The sequence below is a fragment of the Metopolophium dirhodum genome, chromosome 1, assembly GCF_019925205.1.
Source record: "Metopolophium dirhodum isolate CAU chromosome 1, ASM1992520v1, whole genome shotgun sequence".
Taxonomy (NCBI): Eukaryota; Metazoa; Arthropoda; class Insecta; order Hemiptera; family Aphididae; genus Metopolophium; species Metopolophium dirhodum.
In genome coordinates, this window is record NC_083560.1 from 99,055,441 (window position 1) to 99,078,548 (window position 23,108).

At 32.7% G+C, this 23,108-nt stretch overlaps 1 protein-coding gene across 2 annotated transcripts in view; it reads right to left on the reverse strand.

The window, feature by feature from the left end:
* Positions 1-4,748: 4,748 nt before the first annotated feature.
* Positions 4,749-23,108, reverse strand: part of LOC132935595 (Krueppel-like factor 6) — an 84,477-nt gene continuing 66,117 nt past the window's right edge. For both annotated transcript variants that reach the window (XM_061002191.1, XM_061002190.1), the window contains one exon: positions 4,749-9,680. In XM_061002191.1, coding sequence (XP_060858174.1) covers positions 8,813-9,680 — 868 coding nt within the window. In that variant the 3' untranslated portion in view covers positions 4,749-8,812. The remainder of the gene's footprint in view (positions 9,681-23,108) is intronic.

Genomic DNA, 23,108 nt, shown 5'->3' on the forward strand with positions numbered 1-23,108 from the left:
AGTAAAAATATTGTATGGAATTACAAAAAAAGAAAAAAGTTTTATGTATATCATTTCATTAAGTTAGAAGAATGAAAAGGTTCTATACACAGAACTTTTTATTCTTACACACTTTTTTTTCCAGTTTTTTGGGTTTTATAAAATGTGTGGATGTCTTATACTTAATATTAACAATGTATCTGACAATAATTGTATTTATTTATTCATTAAAATTATGGTTATATTCATAAGATAACCTGAAAAAAATATTGGGTTACGACGGCCTCATAATGAATAATATATATTATAATGTGATACATTAATAGACACCTCTAAATAGCGAATGTTTTTTTTTAGGCAACAAACTACAGTTTCTATAAGCTGAACCTTCTGAATAGCAGACAACATTTAAATGATCGATAGTGATCAGTGTTACATAGGTTTCCTTATATATTATGGGACAGGTAATGAAAGTTTCAAAGCCACTTAAAAAAAACATAAACTAAATGTTATCAAAACCATTACGGGACTGGCATTAAAAAAACATTTAGTTTATGGCGTCTAAGGTTATCGATGGAATGTTTGTTTTGGATTGTAATTGAAATATTTCAGAAAACCATTAAGAGGACGCTACACAGACATTTGTTGTCTCCGTCTTACAAGTGCATAACATAGCAAATTGTACGCTCAGCATATTACGTTTAGCCCCGTTGTCTTAAAAATTAGAGTGAATTGACTTCTTATAAAATGTAAAGGTAAGATTATTATCTATGGAATTTCATAGGCTTTATGTTATGTTTTAATATTAAAGTTATTTATGAGTATTTTAAGATGTACAAACGATTTAAAAGTATAGTGTTTCGACAACATAGTTGTTGTCAAGCACTAAAAAAAAGTTTAAACCACTTCATTCCAAGATGCTTTACTAAACGCAATAAGAAACCACCCGTTTTACTTTCAAATACCACCTGAAGTTGAAGATCCTGATAAATCATTTTTACTTTCATTTTTACGCCGCCCTAGTGTGATAAACGGCGAATATTCCGCAGTGTGGCCCGAATACGGATACATCAAGTAGGTATTTTACCAAAAAATTACAATTTAAAAACTGTTTTGGACTTTGTTAAAAGTATAACATTATGTCATTATCTATTAACACGTTGAGTGCCACGGTGTTTATGATGGGTGTATAGTGAGTTTCCGCGCCAAAACTAAGTCGCGCCGCCGACGATCGACTACGTGTCGACATCGGTTCCCCGCGCCCGTTAATTAAAATTGTTATTTAAAATTCAAAATTCAAATATCATTAAAATCATTGTTTTCAGTGTACATGTATATTATACTAAAATGGTTATTTTTTATAAGGGTCGTCGGTAATTTATTGCCACTCAAATTTTTTTTTAAATTTAAAAAAAAAATTATTAAATGCAATAAATACCGAATTTACATATAAAACAAAATTGTTTACGTATAACTATCATTATTAAAGAAAAAAAACAGATTTTAAAATTTTGGTAAATAAAATGAATCATTAATATATTAAATTAATAATAATAATAATAAATAAAATCCCATACTAAAAAACCATTGTTATATAATTAGAGAGGTCATTTTCAATTTTCTCAATAGTTATTTAATGCCATACGGGAAAAACCACCGACAAATTACGAAAAACCGCTAAAATGGGATTTTAATCTCTAACGATTTGTTAATCACCATAGAAACGAATAAAACATTATAATATTATAGTATTAATTCAACTTACATGATATCAAATGATATACCTAATAAATAATAACAATTTAAAATATCCAGACTGACAAACCGTCTCCGCTCAGAATAGTTTTTCTTATAGAATGATATTATTTCATTGAATTCAAGTTTAATACAATCCATTTTACATTGTCCCACTTGTAACCTTCTGTACAGCAGAGCGACATCCGCACTTACTTGCTTTTTTTTTTGACGTTCGATTGTCCTAACAGCTACCTACGTAGCAATGATGCATATTATTTAATTTTTAAGATAAATTAATGGACATAGCCGATTTCTGTCAAAAGTAGGTATACCTACCTTTTCCTTTTCCTTTTCCGACCAAACCATAAGATGCATAATTTGACGATGTCTTGCAATTTTTAAAATTTAAAGGTGAGCATTAGTATAATCATTGATTATAAATATTATACTATTACATAGGTATTTGATTATAAATAATAGTATTTATAATCAATGGTATAATGTATTGATATTAATATTATGTAATATTTTGATTAAAAACGTTTTACCTTTTTTTATAACATAATATAAATAATTTTTTTTCGACGCATTATAATAGATATAAATATTTTGATATTGTATTTTAATTTTTCTTAGATACCTACTAACATTTTTTTTACGTCCAATTATCCCAACTGCCAAACAACTACGCAGCAATGTTGTAGTTGTATGCCTGTATGTTACCCATTCATAATTTAATTTACTGAGTAACTAAATTAATAATTGAAATCTCAGTTGATACCTTATTTTGGACGCACTCGGGAATCTCCCATGTAAAAGTATGTTTGGTAAAAATTGTGTGCAAGTCTTAGTCAAGGTGAAGGTCTTAGTGAGGTCCAAACTCAGACATTATATTTTTTTAATCAATATCTACAACACCGGTCATCGTAGTCAATAACTTTTTAAAACTATGAGTATTTTATAGCTTATAATATTATATTAATATCTATACCAACCATACGGCTGTTGTTTACTTGCATCAGTCCACCCCACCGCCATCCACCCGTATTTTTTTCAAGTCACATATCCGATGACGATTGTATTATTATTATCCTCTTATATTGTCAAAAATAGATGATCAGCTATTGGATTTATTTTGGCTGAAGCTTCTTTAGTTCTTTCAAAGTTACATGATGCTGTTGGGGTATATTTGGAATCCTTATCTTAGTTATTAGTAAAGATAGGAATAGATGTAATTTAAGTTTTAGATTTTGATATTTAAGTACTAATTATTCTTAAATAATTTTAAATCCAAAATAGGCAAAAGATGGTTTTGATTCATTACGTTATTTTCAAAGTTCGAAGAACGGTTTATTTTGTGATGTTCTATGTGTTAAAAGTTTGAAAAACCTATTAGCTTATTACGTTCTTCGTGTAATTGTTCAAAGAACTTAATAGGTTATAACGTTTTTCTTGTAATTGTTTAAAGAACTTAATAAGTTATAACGTTTTTCTAGTAATTCTTTAAAGAACTTAATAGGTTATAACGTTTTTCTAGAAATTGTTCAAAGAACTTTGAAGTTTGAAGAACCTATTAGCTTATAACGTTCTTCGTGAAATTGTTCAAAGAACTTAATAGGTTATAACGTTTTTCTTGTAATTGTTTAAAGAACTTAATAAGTTATAACGTTTTTCTAGTAATTATTTAAAGAACTTAATAGGTTATAACGTTTTTCTAGAAATTGTTCAAAGAACTTTGAAGTTTGAAGAACCTATTAGCTTATTACGTTCTTCGTGAAATTGTTCAAAGAACTTAATAGGTTATGACGCTCCTCATGTCAATTCTTTAAAGAACTTTTAAGATTATAACGTTTTTCGTGAAAAAGTTCAGTAAACTTAATAGCTTATAATGTTATTTCTTTTGAAGGACCAATAAACTAAATTAAATAATTGGTTTCGTTCCATTATATTTTGGTTTATATGAACAACAATAATGTTCTTTAACCGTTTTTTTTGCGTTCCGTTTGGGAACCCTGTTATTGAACATTTCATTAAATGCCCCATTTAACATTTTATTCGTAACCCATCTACGAGAGAGTATGTATTTTTATTTATACCTACACATTTATACCTATACATTGGTATAATTTGTCTACTTGTGTTAAAGTCTTAGCAACCTCAAAGACGACTACCTCGCCACACTACGCCCACAAGGAAATCATTGCGTAACCAAACTAAAAAAAAATTTTTTTTAAACCAATGTTAGCGAAATGTACCTATTATCGTGATTATCACTGTTTAAAAGTATGCTAGTATTTTTATAGCTTATAATTTTAATATGGCTGTTCTGATGTAGGTAGGTGCACATTGTGCGTCCAAGTCCACCCTCTCCGCCACCTGTATTTTTTCTATTTTTCCGTAGTCTTAGACTCACCACCGATTACTCCACGATTACACCACGTATTAATGTAAATACAATTCATAAAATGCCCATTTAACATTTAACTCGTAACGCATACACGAGAGAGCAGTCAGCAGGTAGGTATTCATGTTTATACAGCAGTCAACTGCAGCAGTATAGGTATACTCTTTTCAATCGTGACTCACGGACGCGTATACGTCAAACGTAAGCTCGTTTTTATTTATTTTGTTGTTGTGCATATATATATAATTATTATTTTTTTTTTTACTCAGTCCACGCACCTAAATTTAATTAACGCGATGTTCATTTCACATAATAATAATTATATTTGACCCTAATACGAGCCCGTTGTATAGGTACAAAATATTATGTACACGTCCGACACGAAACTATGTATTAGCTTAATGATACTTATTCGTCTGACACCGCAGCGACGACCCTTACGCCGAGTATGAAATATTGCCTGGTGGGGGCAGTTTTCGGTTGCTTGCACGCGCCCACACATGTCATAATAATGATAATAGTAATAATATATGCTCACCGTGACGGTTACCACTCTCGGGCGAGCGAGTTGCCACGATCAGTATTGGATTACGTTCGTAAATTAAAAACAAACATTTTTGATAACGGTAAAAGTTTAATGTAATATAATAATAATAATGATAATAATAATAATAATAATAATAATAACCTTAGTATATGTAAATATTATTATGTTTAATTAAATGGCATGAAAACAATTAAATTTTTTTTTCTGTATACTTACGCGGCGCCTGGAACCGCAACGTGGTATACCTACTACAGGTATTATAATAATATTATAATAACGTTTGACATGGCTATAAATCTACTAAAGGACAGAATTCACATTATATCTATATTATTATAGTAACTGGTTATAATAATAATTAATAATAATGAAGATGAAATAAAAATACATATATAGGTACTTGTAAAAATAGGCAATATTATAAGTCGACATACGTTCATCAATAATAATAACTAAAATACAGATTTTTACAATGGTTTAGTTTTAATATAACTGGATAAAAAAATAATAAAAATTATAACATTAAAAAGAAAAATAGTTTTTTTTAAGTCCTAACAGCTAAGTTAAAAAAAAACACTTATTGCTAATCACATTTTGTTAAATTTGATTTTGAATAAGATTAAAAACTATATATGTATAAAACAAAAATAATAATAACAAATAAAAAATACGTTTTATTTAATCAGGAAAAACGAGATTTTGATTGTTTTATTACAATAAAATTATGTATATACGCATAGTCAATGTACTATATTATTATAATTATTCTAAGAGTCGACGAAAAACAAACCAAATGCAGTTAGGTATATTATGTACAATTAAATTAAGTAGTAATCCAAGTGAAATTTATTATCATTGTCGAAGCCGAGAATTTGATCATAGTGTTAATGTACAACTGACGTGTAAATGATTGTTATTTACTATGTGCTGCGAATAATTTATTTAAGTGGCTGAACTATGTCCATCTAATAACAGTGACGCAAGTTAGGTACTTACGCGCCAAAGGTAATCGAAAGACTTGAACTGCTCTTGCAATTTCATACAAATTTGTTTAGGGTGAATTTAAAAGTATTGCAAAACGAATTTGGACACTGGATAGACTACCAATAAAATATAGACATACGTGTTAAAATAAAATAACTTTTTGGACATTTTGGTAACGGCAAATTGCAAAATCAAAATTTCAGTAAGTTTTTACAACGCAATGGAAAATAGGTAAGTACTTCGGTACGCGAGTGTACATTCACTGATACTTAGCCGAATGTCTGCTTAGAGGGAAAAAAAGCAAAACTATAATGTTATTTCCAAGGAACTCGTAAATATACTGACACGATCGTTTAAGATTTTAAATGCGGTTTTCATTTCGAAACATTTCTCGTTGTTTGCTTGGAAAATTGATATAATAGTATTGGCGAATAATTGAGATAATCATTATATTATATGCTTGCGTGTCAGTGTGTGGCGTGTGCAATAGGTACATACATAATAATATTATTCATTTACTGCGTTCGATATAGTGCGAATCATCGCCGACCCGAACACATATTATTATCGTACAATCGTTATGCTGTAGTACGATATTATAAGAGCTATATATTAAATGCGATACGCCTAAAACTATCATTATACGTCTATGTACCAGGGGTGTGCTCAGGGGAAAAGGGAAGTCATGGAACCTCACCGCCTCCATTAATCAGTAACTGATGGGTAAAATGATGTAAATTACCAATTTTTAGACAAACTGTAAAGACACTATCCCTTTACAACATAAATGTGACGCTTGCACAGTGCCACCTCCCAATTATATTATATAATACAATAATGTATCCCCCCCTCTCCCCTATTGAATATTCCTGAGCACACCTCTGCTGTGTACGGTAATTTTATCGTGGTATATATAGGTATCGTAGGTGAAATACGAAGGAGAAAAAAAATTTCACCGAAGAGATCCAAAATCATCAGTGCGGGGTCTTACAATAGGGTGGCACCCCGGGTAACTCGGTTATAGTCAATGTTCAAAAGGAATAACGGAAAAAATCTCTATAAGCAACGTATAATAATATATAATATATAAAATATAGCTCTACGCTGCGGCAAGACAGAATTAGGCTTTCCGCAAGGCCGTATCCAGAAATTTTTTCGGAGGGGGGGGGGGTCCAAAACATGTGTATATTGTAATTTTATTGAATTTTAGGTTTTAATATTTGGTTGAAAATAAGACATATTGGAGACATTTTTTTGGGGAGGATTCCTCCCCCTATCAATAATCAATTCTTACATTTTTGGAGAAAAAAAATACCTATTATTACATCCAAATGGAAATCAATGTTAAAATTTTAAATGTTTATAAAATATGTTTTCTGTGCTGCGTTGTAATGTTTTCGGTCCAGATATCTACCAATGATGTTAATCTTGGGCCTAAGACATGTCAGAATTCGAAATTTAGTCGGTGTGGATAAAAACCGTTGGATTGAACGTTATTAATCGAATGGATTATGAATATACATGGGAACGAGATGGTGTGAGATTTTTATGACAAAAAATAAGAAACCGTCAAAGTCACAGGAATCAACACGAGTCTGGAGACGTCAAGGCAATATTGAACACGCGAATGTGACTGATAATAATAATATGCAACCGCGCGAGATTCGAAATGGTTTTTCGAGAACACGACAGACGGTATATAAAAAGGACACAGTGTTGCGCGAAATCATAACATTTAGTTGACGTTAATCCGGCGACGAGATCATCTGATGGTTTGTATATTATTATATACAGAGCGGTTAAAGAGAGTATACACCGTTTGGCGACGACGGTTTTTTTTTCAATCTAAAAACCGATTAGGTCTCGCTCACTGCGGAGCGTGTGAGGCATAAACCTCGTAAAACAGTTGAGGTTGGGCTCGTGGTTTTGGTAGAGGAACACCACGAAGTGTGAGTGAAACAATACAATTAAACGATTTTTGAAATATGTTATACATAAAATGTATATATACATCATAAAGTGTATTGTGTTGAGAGTGGTTTTCTTGGTTATGCGTAAGCTAATGTTTGTCGACGCGAAAAATAATTTTCTAGTTAAACATTGTTACGGACGATTTGTGATCGACAGCTTACCGATCGTCAGTATCGAAACACTGACGTTTTCCGAAAAGCCATCACGCGAGGAAAGTATACGACTTACGACGAGGGTGTCGGTTGAAGGGCGGAACGAGGAAATCCGCCACATTAGTGCTGAACTCTAAAAACGTTACTGTCCAAATCATGCAATAAAAAATCGACAAAAAAAAACGACGATCGGTGTACGTTTTCGGTTCGTCGACACGTGTCGAAGGAAACGAAATTCGGTGCGGAAAAGAACGTGCGCGGTAAGGAGATGGGTTTTCCCTCGACGAGACACCACGGACGCCGCCTGACCCTTACACAAATCTCAAAGACTTTGGACACGGACCCGTCCATGACTTTAGACTGTTATTATAAATTATCATAGACGTCGTCGTACGCGATAGTATAATAATAATATAATATATTGCAGCCGACGACACACGCGCGTCCGGATCGTATTTACATATAATCGCGGCTGTGACGTTTGAACACGTTCTACAATTATTATTATTATTATTATTATATTTAATATCATACTCACACTGGGTACTTATAATGCACTGTTTACGAGTGGGCACCGTCGTCGGACCGCCATAGACCAGCCGAGCAATAAAAGAATGATGGAAAAAAAAATGTACAAGTTCATTATGACGGTATAATAATATTATTATTATTACCACCTACGTGTAAGTAATAATACTACCTACTCTATCATACCATATTATAATACTACTACTGCTAAGTAAGAAAAGAAAGAAAAAATATAATATAATATAATAATATGTAAAACATAATAATTATTTGTATTATATAATACAATCGTTACGGCTATTATAATGTATACGCACGCGTTGTACAGGTTAGGTTATAATGGAAATTAATTATTGTTGCATGGCACGATAACGAGGAAAATCAAAAAAACGTGCGATACTACACTGGTTTTATAATACAATAGTCGTGGTAAACATAAATGTTTTTCTGTTGTCGGTAATATTTGCAAAAAAATCGATGCGCAGTTGTTTCCGATTTCAAATACGTCCGCTAGACGTTGTGTCGTTTCATGTGCAGCGACAGGTGGTCGGACCGGGAGAACGCGCGGTCGCACAGCCGGCACTTGAACGGCCGGTCGCCGGTATGCTTGCGGAAGTGCCGGGTCAGCTCGTCGGACCGAGCGAACTTCCAACCGCAACCATTCCAATAGCACTGGTACGGTTTTTCACCTGTGTGCGTGCGCAAGTGCGCCTTGAGGTGCGAGCTCTTGGTGTACGTCTTTCCGCATCCCGGGTGACCACACGAGTGGTTGGCCGACGTCTTTTTGGCGCGTTGCGGCCGCCGGTCACCGACGCCTCCCGTCCGCCTCGATGATCGTTGGCTGCCTGTGGTCGCCTTTGTGGCCACCGTCGCAACCATTTTCACATCGTCTTCGGGCGGCGACGACGGAGGCGTCATCATGGCCGCAGTGTAAGCCGCGGACACGGCGGCCGCGTTCGCTGCTGCAGTCACCGCCGTGGCCGTTTGTTTGTGTGGACGGTTGACGACGTTGGCCGCGTTGGTCATTGACAATAGCGTCGGTTTCACTATCGTCGTCGTCGTCGTCGTGACGGCCATCAGCTGGTGCGCCAAGAACGTCGATTCCGCGATCGCGTTTCCGCCGTCGCTGTCGTCCGGTGGGCTGGCCGGCGGAGATATCTGTTGCTGATGTTGTTGCTGTTGCTGCTGTTGGAGTAGCAGTTGTAGCTGTAGTTGTTGCTGCTGTAGCTGAAGGAGGTGTTGGTTGTGTTGCTGCTGGTGCTGATGCTGGTGCTGTTGCTGTTGCTGGACATCCATCAGTTGACCGGTGTCGCCGCCGGGTCCGGGTGAGTATATGTACATCACTCCGTTGTAATCGGCAGGATTGTAATCGGTCAACCTACGAACAACAACGTCACGGTATTATTGATAATTTTTTAACTTTTCTAACAAAATGGGAAAGGCTCAGGTAATAGGTATAATATGATAGTAAATAAAGTAACACAATATCAGTGGGGAGTTATTATTATGGTGCCTAACTAACTATTTTAATATTTTTCAAAAAAAATGTATACCTAATAAAAAAATCCATATTATAAAACAAATTAAATAAAGTAAAAACGTTAGCTCGTGACACACAAAACCATTAGATATCAAATGTGTGATGATTATATTGATTAATATAGGTATACTACTAAAGTTCTAATCACGACTTTTATAATAGTTTTGAACTAATATTTACACGGGATTTTTGTCTTGAAATATTTTTCTGGGGATATTGTGTGAGTCGTAATTCGTGACCGCCATACATGCAGGGTCCATGGTCAAAACCATAGCGAGCGGACACGATTGTCGACAATATTATATTATACAATGAATAATAATAGAATATAGGTACCGTACAAGTGCGGAATAGTAGTGATTGATTATAATATTACTTATTATTATAAAATGTTTATCGGCGTGTAAACGAATTACAATAACTTTCTAATAACAATATAATGTAATAATATCATGTTGAAGAACACAATATAATAATAATACATCGAGACGCAAAACGATTGTACATTGTTTGTATAGCGCACACGACAGTTATTCTGTTATTATAAGTTCCACGACTTATCGAAAAGCGTACCAATAGGTATATAACGTCGATATCATCGCATTTTCCGATTTGCATGCCGATGACGTGCCTATGTATTATACTTATAATATTGTGGTCACTGGTCTCTGATTATTATAAACTATCGTTGTGCGATTATTATGCACCTTTATACTTCTCGACACGTTTCGTCGTAAGTACATTGTGCAGTGCAACGCCGCGGCGGTTATATTATGCAAGCGCGTAGCAAGCTTCATTTGCTTATACATATACCAACACGATAATATTATTTAACTTGAACAACGATAGCTGCAGTTATCTAATTATTGCATTACTGTAGGTAGGTAGGTGCCTGTAATATATTATACGGCGCGTTCGCGAATTGGTTTTCACTTTGTCATATTCGGTGGCTGCGCCTCTGAGCGTAATGAAATAAGATATCACACGCCGAGTACCGACGTCGTACATAATATATTGTTCAATAAATTACATAGGTCGCTCGCGAGTAGCAGCTTTCGTTTTTCGCTCTCCGTCGCGTGAAAACAACCATCGAAACCCGATTTTGCAGCCACTATATCGTATTTCGCGCTGCAAACAGGGGCACGAAATCTAGGAATGACAGAAAAAAGGGGCACATAAAACGCGTGCGCTTGTCTTACAACTATTGAACTACCCACATTCAATAAATAAATTAATAAATGGTTTTCAAAACTGATAAATGTGTAAACATTGCGTTTAATGAAATGCGTGCATTACACCTTATATATATCGAGGAAGGTGTCTTAGAAATAAACAATAGAATAGTACACAAAGAAAGGGGCTGCAGTCAATGGTCAGTCCCTAGCTACGGATAAGTTTGGTTTCAGTGAAATCACTAATTTCTTTATTTGTTATTAGAAAAGAAAATGTTAATATTTTCAAAAATTGTATTTTGAAACGAAGTTTTTATACCTATGTAAGTCATAACTCATAATATATTGAAATATATTAGATATCGAGTTCCTTTATTTTTAGTGTCAAGTGCATCTGCAATCATTGTACTTGCTTGGATCTAGACCTACAGTACAGTACCTAAGTATTATAGGCCGTGTGATAAAATCACGAAAGCAATAATATTACGCATCAATCACAGCTGCAAGTACCTACCTAACTATAAGGATTCAAACAGACATATTGCATTTCCTTGTTATTAATTGCATTTTTTTACGATTACAAGCCAATAAGCAGAGAATTTAATATTCTGACGGCTAACGATAAGAATAGTGATAATATATTTATTATCTTAATACCTCAATTGTTTGTTTATAATATAGGTACCTATGTTAATATAATTGTACATTTGTTATAATGTCACTATAAACAGTATAAAGTGGTTAACGTTACAAATAAATTCAACAAACTATGTAATAGTATGATATATTACAACATTACTTATATTGCCTAAGCCTATAACATTTACGGTATACCTACCACCACTTATAAACAAATACTCGTCGGTAAGAAATTATAAATTATCTGTTAACATTTTTTTTTTTTTTAAAGCCCACCATGCTAAGATAAAACCCCTGTGCTACTTGTTATTACTTATTCTTTTATTGTGTCTGGTACCTATAAGGTTTATATAATAAAAATTCCTAAATGCTAAATATTGAGCCACTGAGAAAGTGTAACGATTAAGTCTCAGTTTTCTGTAACTTGTACAGTTTTTTTTTTAAATTTACAAAATGCGTTAAAAATTAAGAATCAAAATGGTCAGGTCATTAATTTCTTTATAAATTAGTTTTGCAGACTTTTATAAAATGTTCTTTTTTATTCAACAATGACCATTGATACCATAATAACATGCGTAACCGGGCACCGAACGCAATCAAATACATATAATCTTTCTACTTAACATATAATATACGATAATTATATAGAAACCGGTTACAATAATATATTATTATATATTCTTAAAAAACTGAAATCTGTCAGTGTATTTAGATCGCAATGTGTACATAATGTTTATTAATATAATCGAAAGCGCTTCCGCACCAACCTTAGTTTTTTCAAAATTAAAACAATACTGTGCATACAATTTCTGCAATTCTCAATAACTAATACGCACAGAGAGTTTAGGAATCTCATAGCGGAAAAATAAACCAATGAATAATTTTAAAGTATAATTTTAATATTTTTTTAGACTTAAATACCTATATACCATATTATTATATGATGTATGATATCATAACATTATTACACTGGAATAATTTTTGTTGATTATAATATATTGCGTTAAAATAATAATAATACTTAATACATTTTATTTTTTTAACACTACTCAAGCAGCAACTTATCCCCTTATATTAATATCATGTCGTTATGTTATTTGGAAGTGACTAAAATACTATTGCCGCAAACAGGTTTTTGGTCATTTAGGGCAACACGGATTTGTAATTAGTTTGGTACCTACCTATCGTCCGTATGATATTATATAGTTTAGAATCGCGCCGAAGGTTAAAATGGAATAGTAGCAAATTAATATTACAACTGATGATGTTTTAATATTACATTTAATGACGTTCGTCCATCTCTCTGTATCTCTCTCTCTCATTTTATACGGACACATTATAACACTATATATTATTTCAAATGTATTAATATTCGGCGTTATTATATTTCTTATTCGCATTAAAATTTTAAACACATTAAGAATAGTACCACGCGACATATTATATAAGAATATGAAGTATGCATTTACCATTTTTGGTCATGTGACATCATAAATCATGTACAATATAATGTTTTCATTTTTTATCGTAATAATATATGGATCTATAAGCGACATAGGTCGTATTCAAATGATCGTAAATAATAAATACTTAGAATGTGAAATTGTTAATAGCTACATATTTAAATATACATAATATACGGGGTGATTTATTTAACATAAGGCACTCATTATTTCAGAAAACATCAACATTATTCAAAACATTTCTTCAAGATACTTTGTTAAGTCGTTACAAAATAAAATGTTTTGGAAAAAAAAATTATATTTTTGATTGTTATCACTTTTAAGTAGCTTACTCTTTTACATTTCAATTTCATATTCCTAAGTGGAATTTTTTTTGTAGAATTAAAATCAAATTTTAAACAAGCAGTATATTAGTTATAACTTTCTAAGCATTTAAAGTTTAGATAAGCGGAGTAGTGGATCAAAATGTTGAGGGGTATCTTGTACCACTCATCTTAACTTTAAATACTTACAACCGCTCGTACAAAATTCTATTTTTAAATATCAAAGTACTCCAAAAATTTATGAAAATTAAAAAACACATTATTTTTATACAAATTTGATTTTTAACGTTATAAAATTAAGTAAAATAGTTATTTTTAATAACGTTAATAATTTTGGAAATTATGAGTGTCTTACGTTAAATGGATCACCCGGTAGGTATATTTATAAAAAAAAGACAATTTATCGATTATAGACAGTATTATATTATTCTTTCTATACGCGTAATATACTTACGAGTTATTATTTAACCTTGATTTATAATCAAAATGTTTCAATTAATAATTGAAAACTGTTATGGTTGTTATTTCGTTTTTTTTTCAAGTTAAAACGTTTGAAAATAAAAAAAAAACAAATTCAAAATCATTTTAGATGAGTTTTGAATGAAACGGTGTATATAACCTTCAAAGTTTAAAAAATAACGAACAGCATAAATAATTCATGTAAGTACCTACCTATACACCTACAAAATATATTGTACAGCCACTCTGTACCTATATGTATGTTCGAATGTACACAAACATATTGTTATAAAACTATAAGTATATATGTACTACCTAAAAAACAACAAGACAGGGTCGAATGATTGTTTGAGAGTAAAAACTCGAATGTGCATTTCGTTGGTCAAACATGACAATTTTTTTTTTCCCTCTGTTAGAAAGCGACTTTGAATTCGATTGACGAGGTTCGCACGGACGTCCAAACCCACTTACCCACAAAACATAATATATAACATAAGAGTATATAGCTCAGAGTAGGCACTCTCAAGGGGGACACTTTAAATCTTTGACATAACTTGATAACTACAATATATAACGTTTTAACTTTCATTTCAAAAAGGAATAACAAAAAATTAAAATTAACTTTCTAATTCAATCTTCAGTCGATCAATAATTGGTCGCTGTTGATAAAAGATTACAATCCATATTATATATAAAATTATAATAATAGTTAAATAGTATAGACTATACTCAAAACACGCGTACCTAGGTAGGTATAATATAATATAATATATTTATAATTTATATTCATATTTAAAATCGGTTTAAAAATTCTTCTCGAATGTACGGAACAATTCAAAAGGAAAAGGGAGACGCGATTCTAAAATTCGAGACGATCCTTCCTATTTGGGGGGGGGGGGGGGGTGTTTTGTAGCGCTATAATAACTATACAACTAATGCTACAGGACCGTATAAACATCTGTGCCAGATCGCAAGACACAATGATATACAATGCACACGTGTTTCGTATTCAATTTTGCTTTTCCTGCGTAGGTCCGCCACCGACCGAATGAGTACTGTGTACGATTTTAATCAGACATTATTAGATATATAATATTATTTATTATGCATTAGGTATACGAGTCGGATTCGATTAGACGATTTGCCGAGTCATTCGAAACGCCATTACTCCGGAGTGGGCCTCGAGTTGCACAAACGTATAATAATATAATAATAGCAATAGTCATAGTAACACATATTCGTATCCGTCGAAATGTATATCATAGACACACGCGCACATACACCTATTGGCTATTATATTATATTATTATTACATGCGGATACCCATATAAATATCTAATATAATACTCGATCGAGTGATACGGTTTCAACCGGTTCGGTTGTGTGACGCAACGCGACAATGATATAATAATAAGAACAACTCAATAAAAATGTGTCCTGGTCGTGACGACAATGTATGTATAAAATATAATCTGTTGCTGCTGTGGTGCGGTTTAACGCGAGATCGTAATAATAATACCATTGTGTCTGCAGCTCAAAGTTTCAAATAATAATTGTATATAATTACGATAAGTAGTACAATATGGCGGTTGGTGTACCAGGTACCTAACTCGTATCTAGGCGAAAATAGTTATTATCTCGATACTATATTTTTTTTCTCCGTAAATAATATAGAATAGGCCATCGGCCTTCCTAGCCATTGCCAAATAAAAAAAAGGTATTGTATATTAGCGCGACAAAGGCGCGCATTCACAGCTACGTCGTGTTGTGTCGATCAAATCGTATTGTGATTGGACATTATTTTTTTGGTATCTAGCCGAGATGGCGAGATTCATAGCTACGTCCTGTGCCGTGTCGAGTCGATCAAAACGTATTGTGATACTTTTTTGGTATCGTGCAATAACCAAGTTGCAACCGAGTATACCAAGAATTCACTAAGTACGGCTCAACTTTTAAACCAATATGGTAACCAGTTGTAACCGTATAGTAACCACGCACTTGCACGACACGACACACGGCGATACTGTGAATGCGCCTATAAGGCGAATGGTTACCTAATGGCTATTATTGGTAACGGTGGTATTCATGGGGTATTTACCAAAACTTCGGGAACGCTACCCGATGGGTATATATACTATCCGTTTTATATTATCTATGTTATTTCCACGCGCAAGTCCGTCCGCACGGATGCCAACTGCTCTGAATACTTCCAGATCTCCCCAGTGAATTTGTAATTTGTGTGTGTAAGCGCCATAGATATATCCAGCAACTAGATAGCCGTCTCCTTCTTGTCATCGAAGTCAGCCGCCATTTACAAAGCAGGCAATGTTTACAAAATAATATTATCACAGTACATATTATTATGTACATAAATAAATGTAAACATTGCCTGCTTTATAAATGGCGGCCGATTTCAACATTAGTCACAACTGTAGTATAAAGACGGCTGTCTAGTTGTTGTATATATCTATGGTAAGCGCACAGCGCAGCGCAGGGTTGTACCTAACACACAAAATAACGTTCGAAGTTGTTATATCGATGATAAATTATATCAAAGAAAACAAAATTGTATACGTAATCAAAAATATTATATAATTTACAATAATATATACTTGACCGTTGGCCGTTGCAGTTACATATATACTTATAAGTTATAACTTATATAGGTACAATATATAATACGCGTAATTCGTTGATCATAGGTGGTAATCGCTTAATCGTTTTGTTTTATGAAACATACGAAATGTATGTGTGAAACAATCAGGAACAATGCAGTTGGTACATTCACCACAAATACAGATTAAATTTAAAGGTAAACGAGAAGGAAAACATAATATATGTAATTAGTACTGTACAGTGAATTAAGTTGTGTATAATAAAATATTTAAGTGTAGTAGGTAAGTGATTTTCAACATACATAATATAATGTGTGGCGGCGGCGGCGGTGCAAAATGCAAAAGCGCATGTAATAATACTAAACAGCATAAACTGGAGTATTATAGGTATTGTCGGTTTGTTCCAAGGTTCAACAAAATTTGTATGTTGTGCACGATGCAGAGAGAACAATATATACAATTTTAACATTTGTATAAAATTGAATATTAATAGGTATAGTATATATAATTTAGCATCGATGTAATTTTATTTTGTTGAAACTAAAATGGAAATTCATTTTTAATTAACTTAAATATTTACTATTGTGTTCTGTTGCGGTCGTCATTTCAAAACTATGGTCAACCGTAGGTATTAATAAAAAGAAACACCACTAACAAATTGGCAATGAAAAACAAACTGAAATGATAAAAAATAAATTCGATACGAATTCACGTCGACGCTACTGTACGTAGTCCCCCTCTGGCCCTCTCACCGTCCGGGACACTTGACAGGGTGGACAGATGAACCACCGCTCACATCTTTTTTTAAATTTCGCGCTACTTACTGAGACAACAAGCTGAATCATAACATGCATTATCACTCCATAAACTCACCTCAAAAACCGAAATTATATTCTAGTTTTTCAGTGGCGTAAGCGTATAGTAATTATAAAATGAATTCAAAAATGTTGGTTAATTTAATTTAATTTAATTTGAAAAATCAATTTTTAAAACTTAGTGAACTATAGTGAAACAGGTAAGATATTATAAGTGACCTTGAATTTCCAATCTTAATATAAAATCTTAAAGACCATCGTTGTGATATAAAGTTATGTAGGTAGGTGTGTACAATTTTTGAGATTTTAAACGAATCATAGTGAACTGTAATAAATTTATAATAATATAAAGAAAATTGCTGCAAAATACACCTGCTTACGGTCTTAGAACTTAATCTCACATGTGATTTTGTTCAATAGACAAACAGAGACATTACATTAAAAAGAATTCTATCGATGTTCACAAATTTCCCTTTTTACTTTATTCCTAAATATATTTATCGCTAAAAATACTATGCTTATAGTCTTATTATTACCAGCTGTAATAATTCCTCCATTAATATAAAGCTTTATATGTATATTTTTAATATCATATTCCGAAACCAAATATAATTCGGAGTATTTCGATATATACTATTCAAATTTTATATGAGTATTTAATAAGTTATAGCTTATGTAAGTATGGGCGGAGTAGCAGACCAGCATTTTGGGAGGTACCACTTTGCCATTCCACTCAGCATGTCAGCAGAACATTAAAATACTTATAAAGAGCTCATAAACTATAGGTACTTGTTCAAAATTCAATTTTTATTCATTGAAGTACTCTAAAAAATATTCTGCTTTAAAATAAAAACGGTATGTTTTCATTCAAAAAATTAGAAAACTTAAAAATGTATAACGATAGAAATATATGTGAACGTTTTTGAAATGATGAGTGTTCTTCGATAAATGAATCACCAAGCATGTGGACATGGGTTTCCATTATAAATCTCAGTGTTATCATTATACGGTTATGTAAAACCGGAACAATCGTGCAGGTAAAAAACTACGTCTGAATAATATAATATACGTTTACATTACGAACGTAATTTTTTAATATGGATACGCGACAACACTATACAGACACGTCGCGGTCAATATATAAATAGTAATATATGCGCACACTTGTACACGTATTCGCATGTGCTTAAACGACGTCAGTCGACTACAATAACAAATAAAATAAAAAAAATCTGTTCTAGAAAACTCGTCGACGCGTAGTCGTTGACCGTCGTCCTGCAAAAGCGAAATTTCCGACTCGAACCGACGTTTTCTGCAATATGTCTACACAATATCTTCAATTAGAGAGGGAGTAAGGGACTTGGCGAGATTGTCATTGGGAGTAATGCAATTTTTTTCACCAGTTTGCACATCGTCAAAAACTTTTCTTGCATGTCAAGCCATGATATGATGTTATATACAAGAGATCTCTTACACTAGATGTTTGCGAATTTGCTAATCAAACATAATATGTTACGATAGATTTATCAAATACTATGGTAGCAGGTACATTAAAATAATTCCTAAGTACCTATATATTAAATAACGGTTTGTTCTGAATATTTTTTTTTTATTCCGTACTTGTATTTATAAAAACTTTACTCTTCCCAGAATTTGGTGCTGATTGCTGCATAATATGCGAGTGTGATGTCGGACGAACTTAACAACAAACAATAGAAAATGACGAGAGTGTAAAATATATATTGTTAGCGCGGTCTATGTCCTTATGAATTATGTAAGTATGAAAACTGATAATCATCAGATTTGTAATCGACGTTTATGTATTTGTTGTGATTTCTGAAATAATCAACATAAAACAATCGATTATTTATTTTTCTGAAATAGGTACATACAGTTAAAGTCGTTTTAACATTAAATTGTTCTGAATCAAATTGAACCACAACAAAACAGCTTTTCTGTAAAATGCATTAGTTAATTTATAAAATACTTCTGTCCTGTTCATTTATATACATGTAATCCTATATTATACACATTCCTTATTTAACTATTCGTACGCGGATTTTGTGTTTTTTTTCGCAATAAGTAAATAGGTACCTAATATATATGTACCTACACATAATATGTTTAAAGTAGAAATATATTCACTTAGCCGGTATAGGTGTATATATAATATATTATATACATAACATATATTATGTGAGTCGTGTGAATAATACGAGTCGTATAATATTTATTTCGCAACGCACGCGATTCGTATATATAATATTATAATAATATATATCGTGTACGATATTCGATTTAATTAATTTTTCCTAACACCTCTCCCCCGGCAATGGTTGTCGACGTCTAATGTCAAGGTCGGTAGGAACAAAATAAATAAATAAATAAATAAAAAATGATCTAGATCCTTATAGAACCTGTGCTACCGACAGCGGCGGCGATCTATGCGGCGTGATATTATTATGAATTTATAACATTATATTATTACGATTATTATTATTATTATTATTATTATTATTATTATTATTGTTGTTGTTGTTGTTGTTGTTACGAACTGGCGTCGGAGGATAATATATTTTATTATCATATATTATATGGTTTAACTCATATTATTCGCTGCAATATGTCAGTATATATCCTGTTGGCAAACTAAATACCTATAGGTACAACGTACCTTACTCTGTATTTACAAGCAAAAAAAAAAATTTGAAAAAAATCGAAACAGTCGTGCTCTTTAAATTTTAATAATACGGATATTTTCTTTAGCGAACAAAGAAAACCGCTGTATTTCATGTAATAATATAGTGATTTCAACGACTTGTGCGACGCAAATACCGCGAGATCGGTTAAATCATAATAATATTAACATTTATGATATCGTCTCTTACGACCATTGACATGCACGTTTTATATAATAATAATAATAATATTATCTCACCTAAGTCCTAACGCTATTTACATATCTATAATATAAGAGATAAGTATAAGAACTTATGACTTATGGCACAGAAATTAATAACAATTTACTATGACTAAAATAATATAGATAATACATTTGTTATTATAAAATTTATTTAGATAATATTTGCTTAAGCTGTCATATATAATGCGACAGTATTTTAACGCCAAATCAAGACTACACACATGCATCAGTAAATTAAGACGGTCTTCTTAAACCAATTTTGGTCCATAATGCTTAGAGAATTGCAAAAATCTTCCACGACAAAACGCTCGACAATAACAACACTGTTTTAGTCACGAATGCAACGACTAAATTTATGATAAACAATTTTGGAGAATCTCCCTGCTGAATAGAAACCGACTTCGCACAATGTGGAAAATATAAATAAATAAAAACCAAATAATGATTGTTTCGATATTTTAGCGTGCCGAATGACGAACTCTTAGTAAGAACATTATTAAAACAAACGTAATAATAATAATATTTGCTCGCGTGTCGCATGTCATCCGTTCGATAGCAAACAGCATAAACACAAACACAAAACATTATCTGCATAATATTATAGACACAGGTACATTCGTACGTTAATTAAAATGTTATTTCGACGACTGGTTTTCCGAAATCCATGCTGCGGGTGTATATTATTTTGTTATACGCGCGTGTGACGACGATGTTTTAAAATAATTACCATTTTTATTTTCAGTATCGCCCCGGGACTACGTGACGTGGGTACCCCATGAAAATTGATTTGAGATAATATAATAGCTCCACAGTCATCGAACGTCATATACATACCATACTACCGTTCCCGGTACAGCACTAACCACAATCAGTGGTATAAAGATAAGGGATGGCCTAAGTGGCTACTGGCCCCCAAATTTAAAAATTTAAATATTGAAGTTTAAATTACACAGTTTGAGGTAAGTATGTTAGTATAAATTTATATTGCTCATTAAAAAAAAAAAACATATTTCTAATAACCATTCTAAAAAAGTTCAAGTTGACTGTTTGTTCACCCAAAGTTTGAACAAGTTCAGTATTATAAATAACGCACCCTGCAGTAACCTGTGCTAGTGCACAATCTGTTTGAAGTTCCGTGATCCATGATTATTTATTAGCTATAAATTATAATAGAAATTCAAAATAATATGTTTATCAAAAACTAAACTTTGATGAATTGGTCGGTGAGTAGAATAAATTAAAGAAAAAAAAATTATTTTACAATTGTTTTCAATGTACTTTTTTTATAAATGTTATATTGATCTTCCTTGACACGTTTTGTACCAATGCCTAACCAATTGACTTTTCGACATAATTTAATGTTTCAGCCTAAAATAGTGCAGGGTTATCTTTTATTTATCGATACATTTTTATGCTACGGGCCACTGAAACCCTAGTTACGCCACTGCGGTCACAATATACATGTAATAATAATGTGTATAATATGATTATTTCTATCACGACGTTTCCTAGGCAAACGGCGGACCGAACCGTGCTGCAGCGGACACTCGTAGGAGAGTTAAAAGAGAAAAAAATGTTTTCACCGGAGGTCGTTTGTTTGTTTATATTTTTATTTATGATAGGTAGGTACCTATCCACCCCGGAATATACGTATATTATTATACACGATATGTATATTATACGCGGATACGATTTATAGCGTATACCTATATTATACATTACTTATATTGGTACGCTACCGGCCGGTCCCTGACACTTGCGTTTATAATAATATTATATATATTATGTAGACCACCACCTCCACCGCCAGCCCGTCCACCGTCGGTCTAATATATTATTCCCGCTCGTAGTGTACACACATTATAATAATATGCCTCCATATAATATATTGTATACATAATATATTAATACGCGTTATTATAATGTATAGATCGTTGAAATTTCACTGCTGATGGCGCGACCCCGTACACCGCGGGATAATGTGGCGCGCATACATATGTATGGACTGTGGACGTATAGTTTTACATAATATTATAATATTATGCCTCATAATAATAATTATAAAACGCATGCCATTAAAAAGGAATCGCGTATTACGACCGACGATTATTATAATAACGATCGATCGATCGACCGACCGACCGATATTATCTCACTGCAGCAGCAGCCGCGAAACCGGTAGCCGCGGTGCATTTTATCGGATAAGAGCAGATTTATTCATGATGTCAGGTGTGTTTGAGTTTGTGTGTGTGTAGGCACCGGATTGCAGGTAAATAGCGCTATCTCGGTGTCGCATCGTCCAATTGCGAACAACTGCGCTGTGGCTGCCAATAACCGTATAATATTATTATATAAATTAGACAGCTCGGCGACGGACGGACGACGTGTAAATATAGGTATACCTATATTATTATACCTACCTATATTTTATACGCGTATATTGAATTTCAGTGGCGTCATTTGTCATATATACACATTACACACGTTTGCGCCGTCGCGGTGTCTGGTGTTTATATTATCATAGGTTTGACAATATTCACAATCCTCTCCGGTCTGCGAGTTTTTATAATTTTTAGCGTTCTCCGGTTTTGCATCACGCGTAGTATAATGCCACCAGCGGATGTGCAAATTCCAGGATTTGCCACGGATATACACGTACATGGTCCTGATTTACGTTTAAAGTACTAAATATACCCATAATAGTGAACGACATATTTGGACACGAGTACCCGAACATTATTCATAAGCTTTTTTTTGTTTTTATCTCTGTTTAAATATTTATAATAATCTATAAAGTTATGGTGATTGTTATAAAAGTATAAATATGGAAAAAAAGGTATAGGTAGGTAATTAAAAA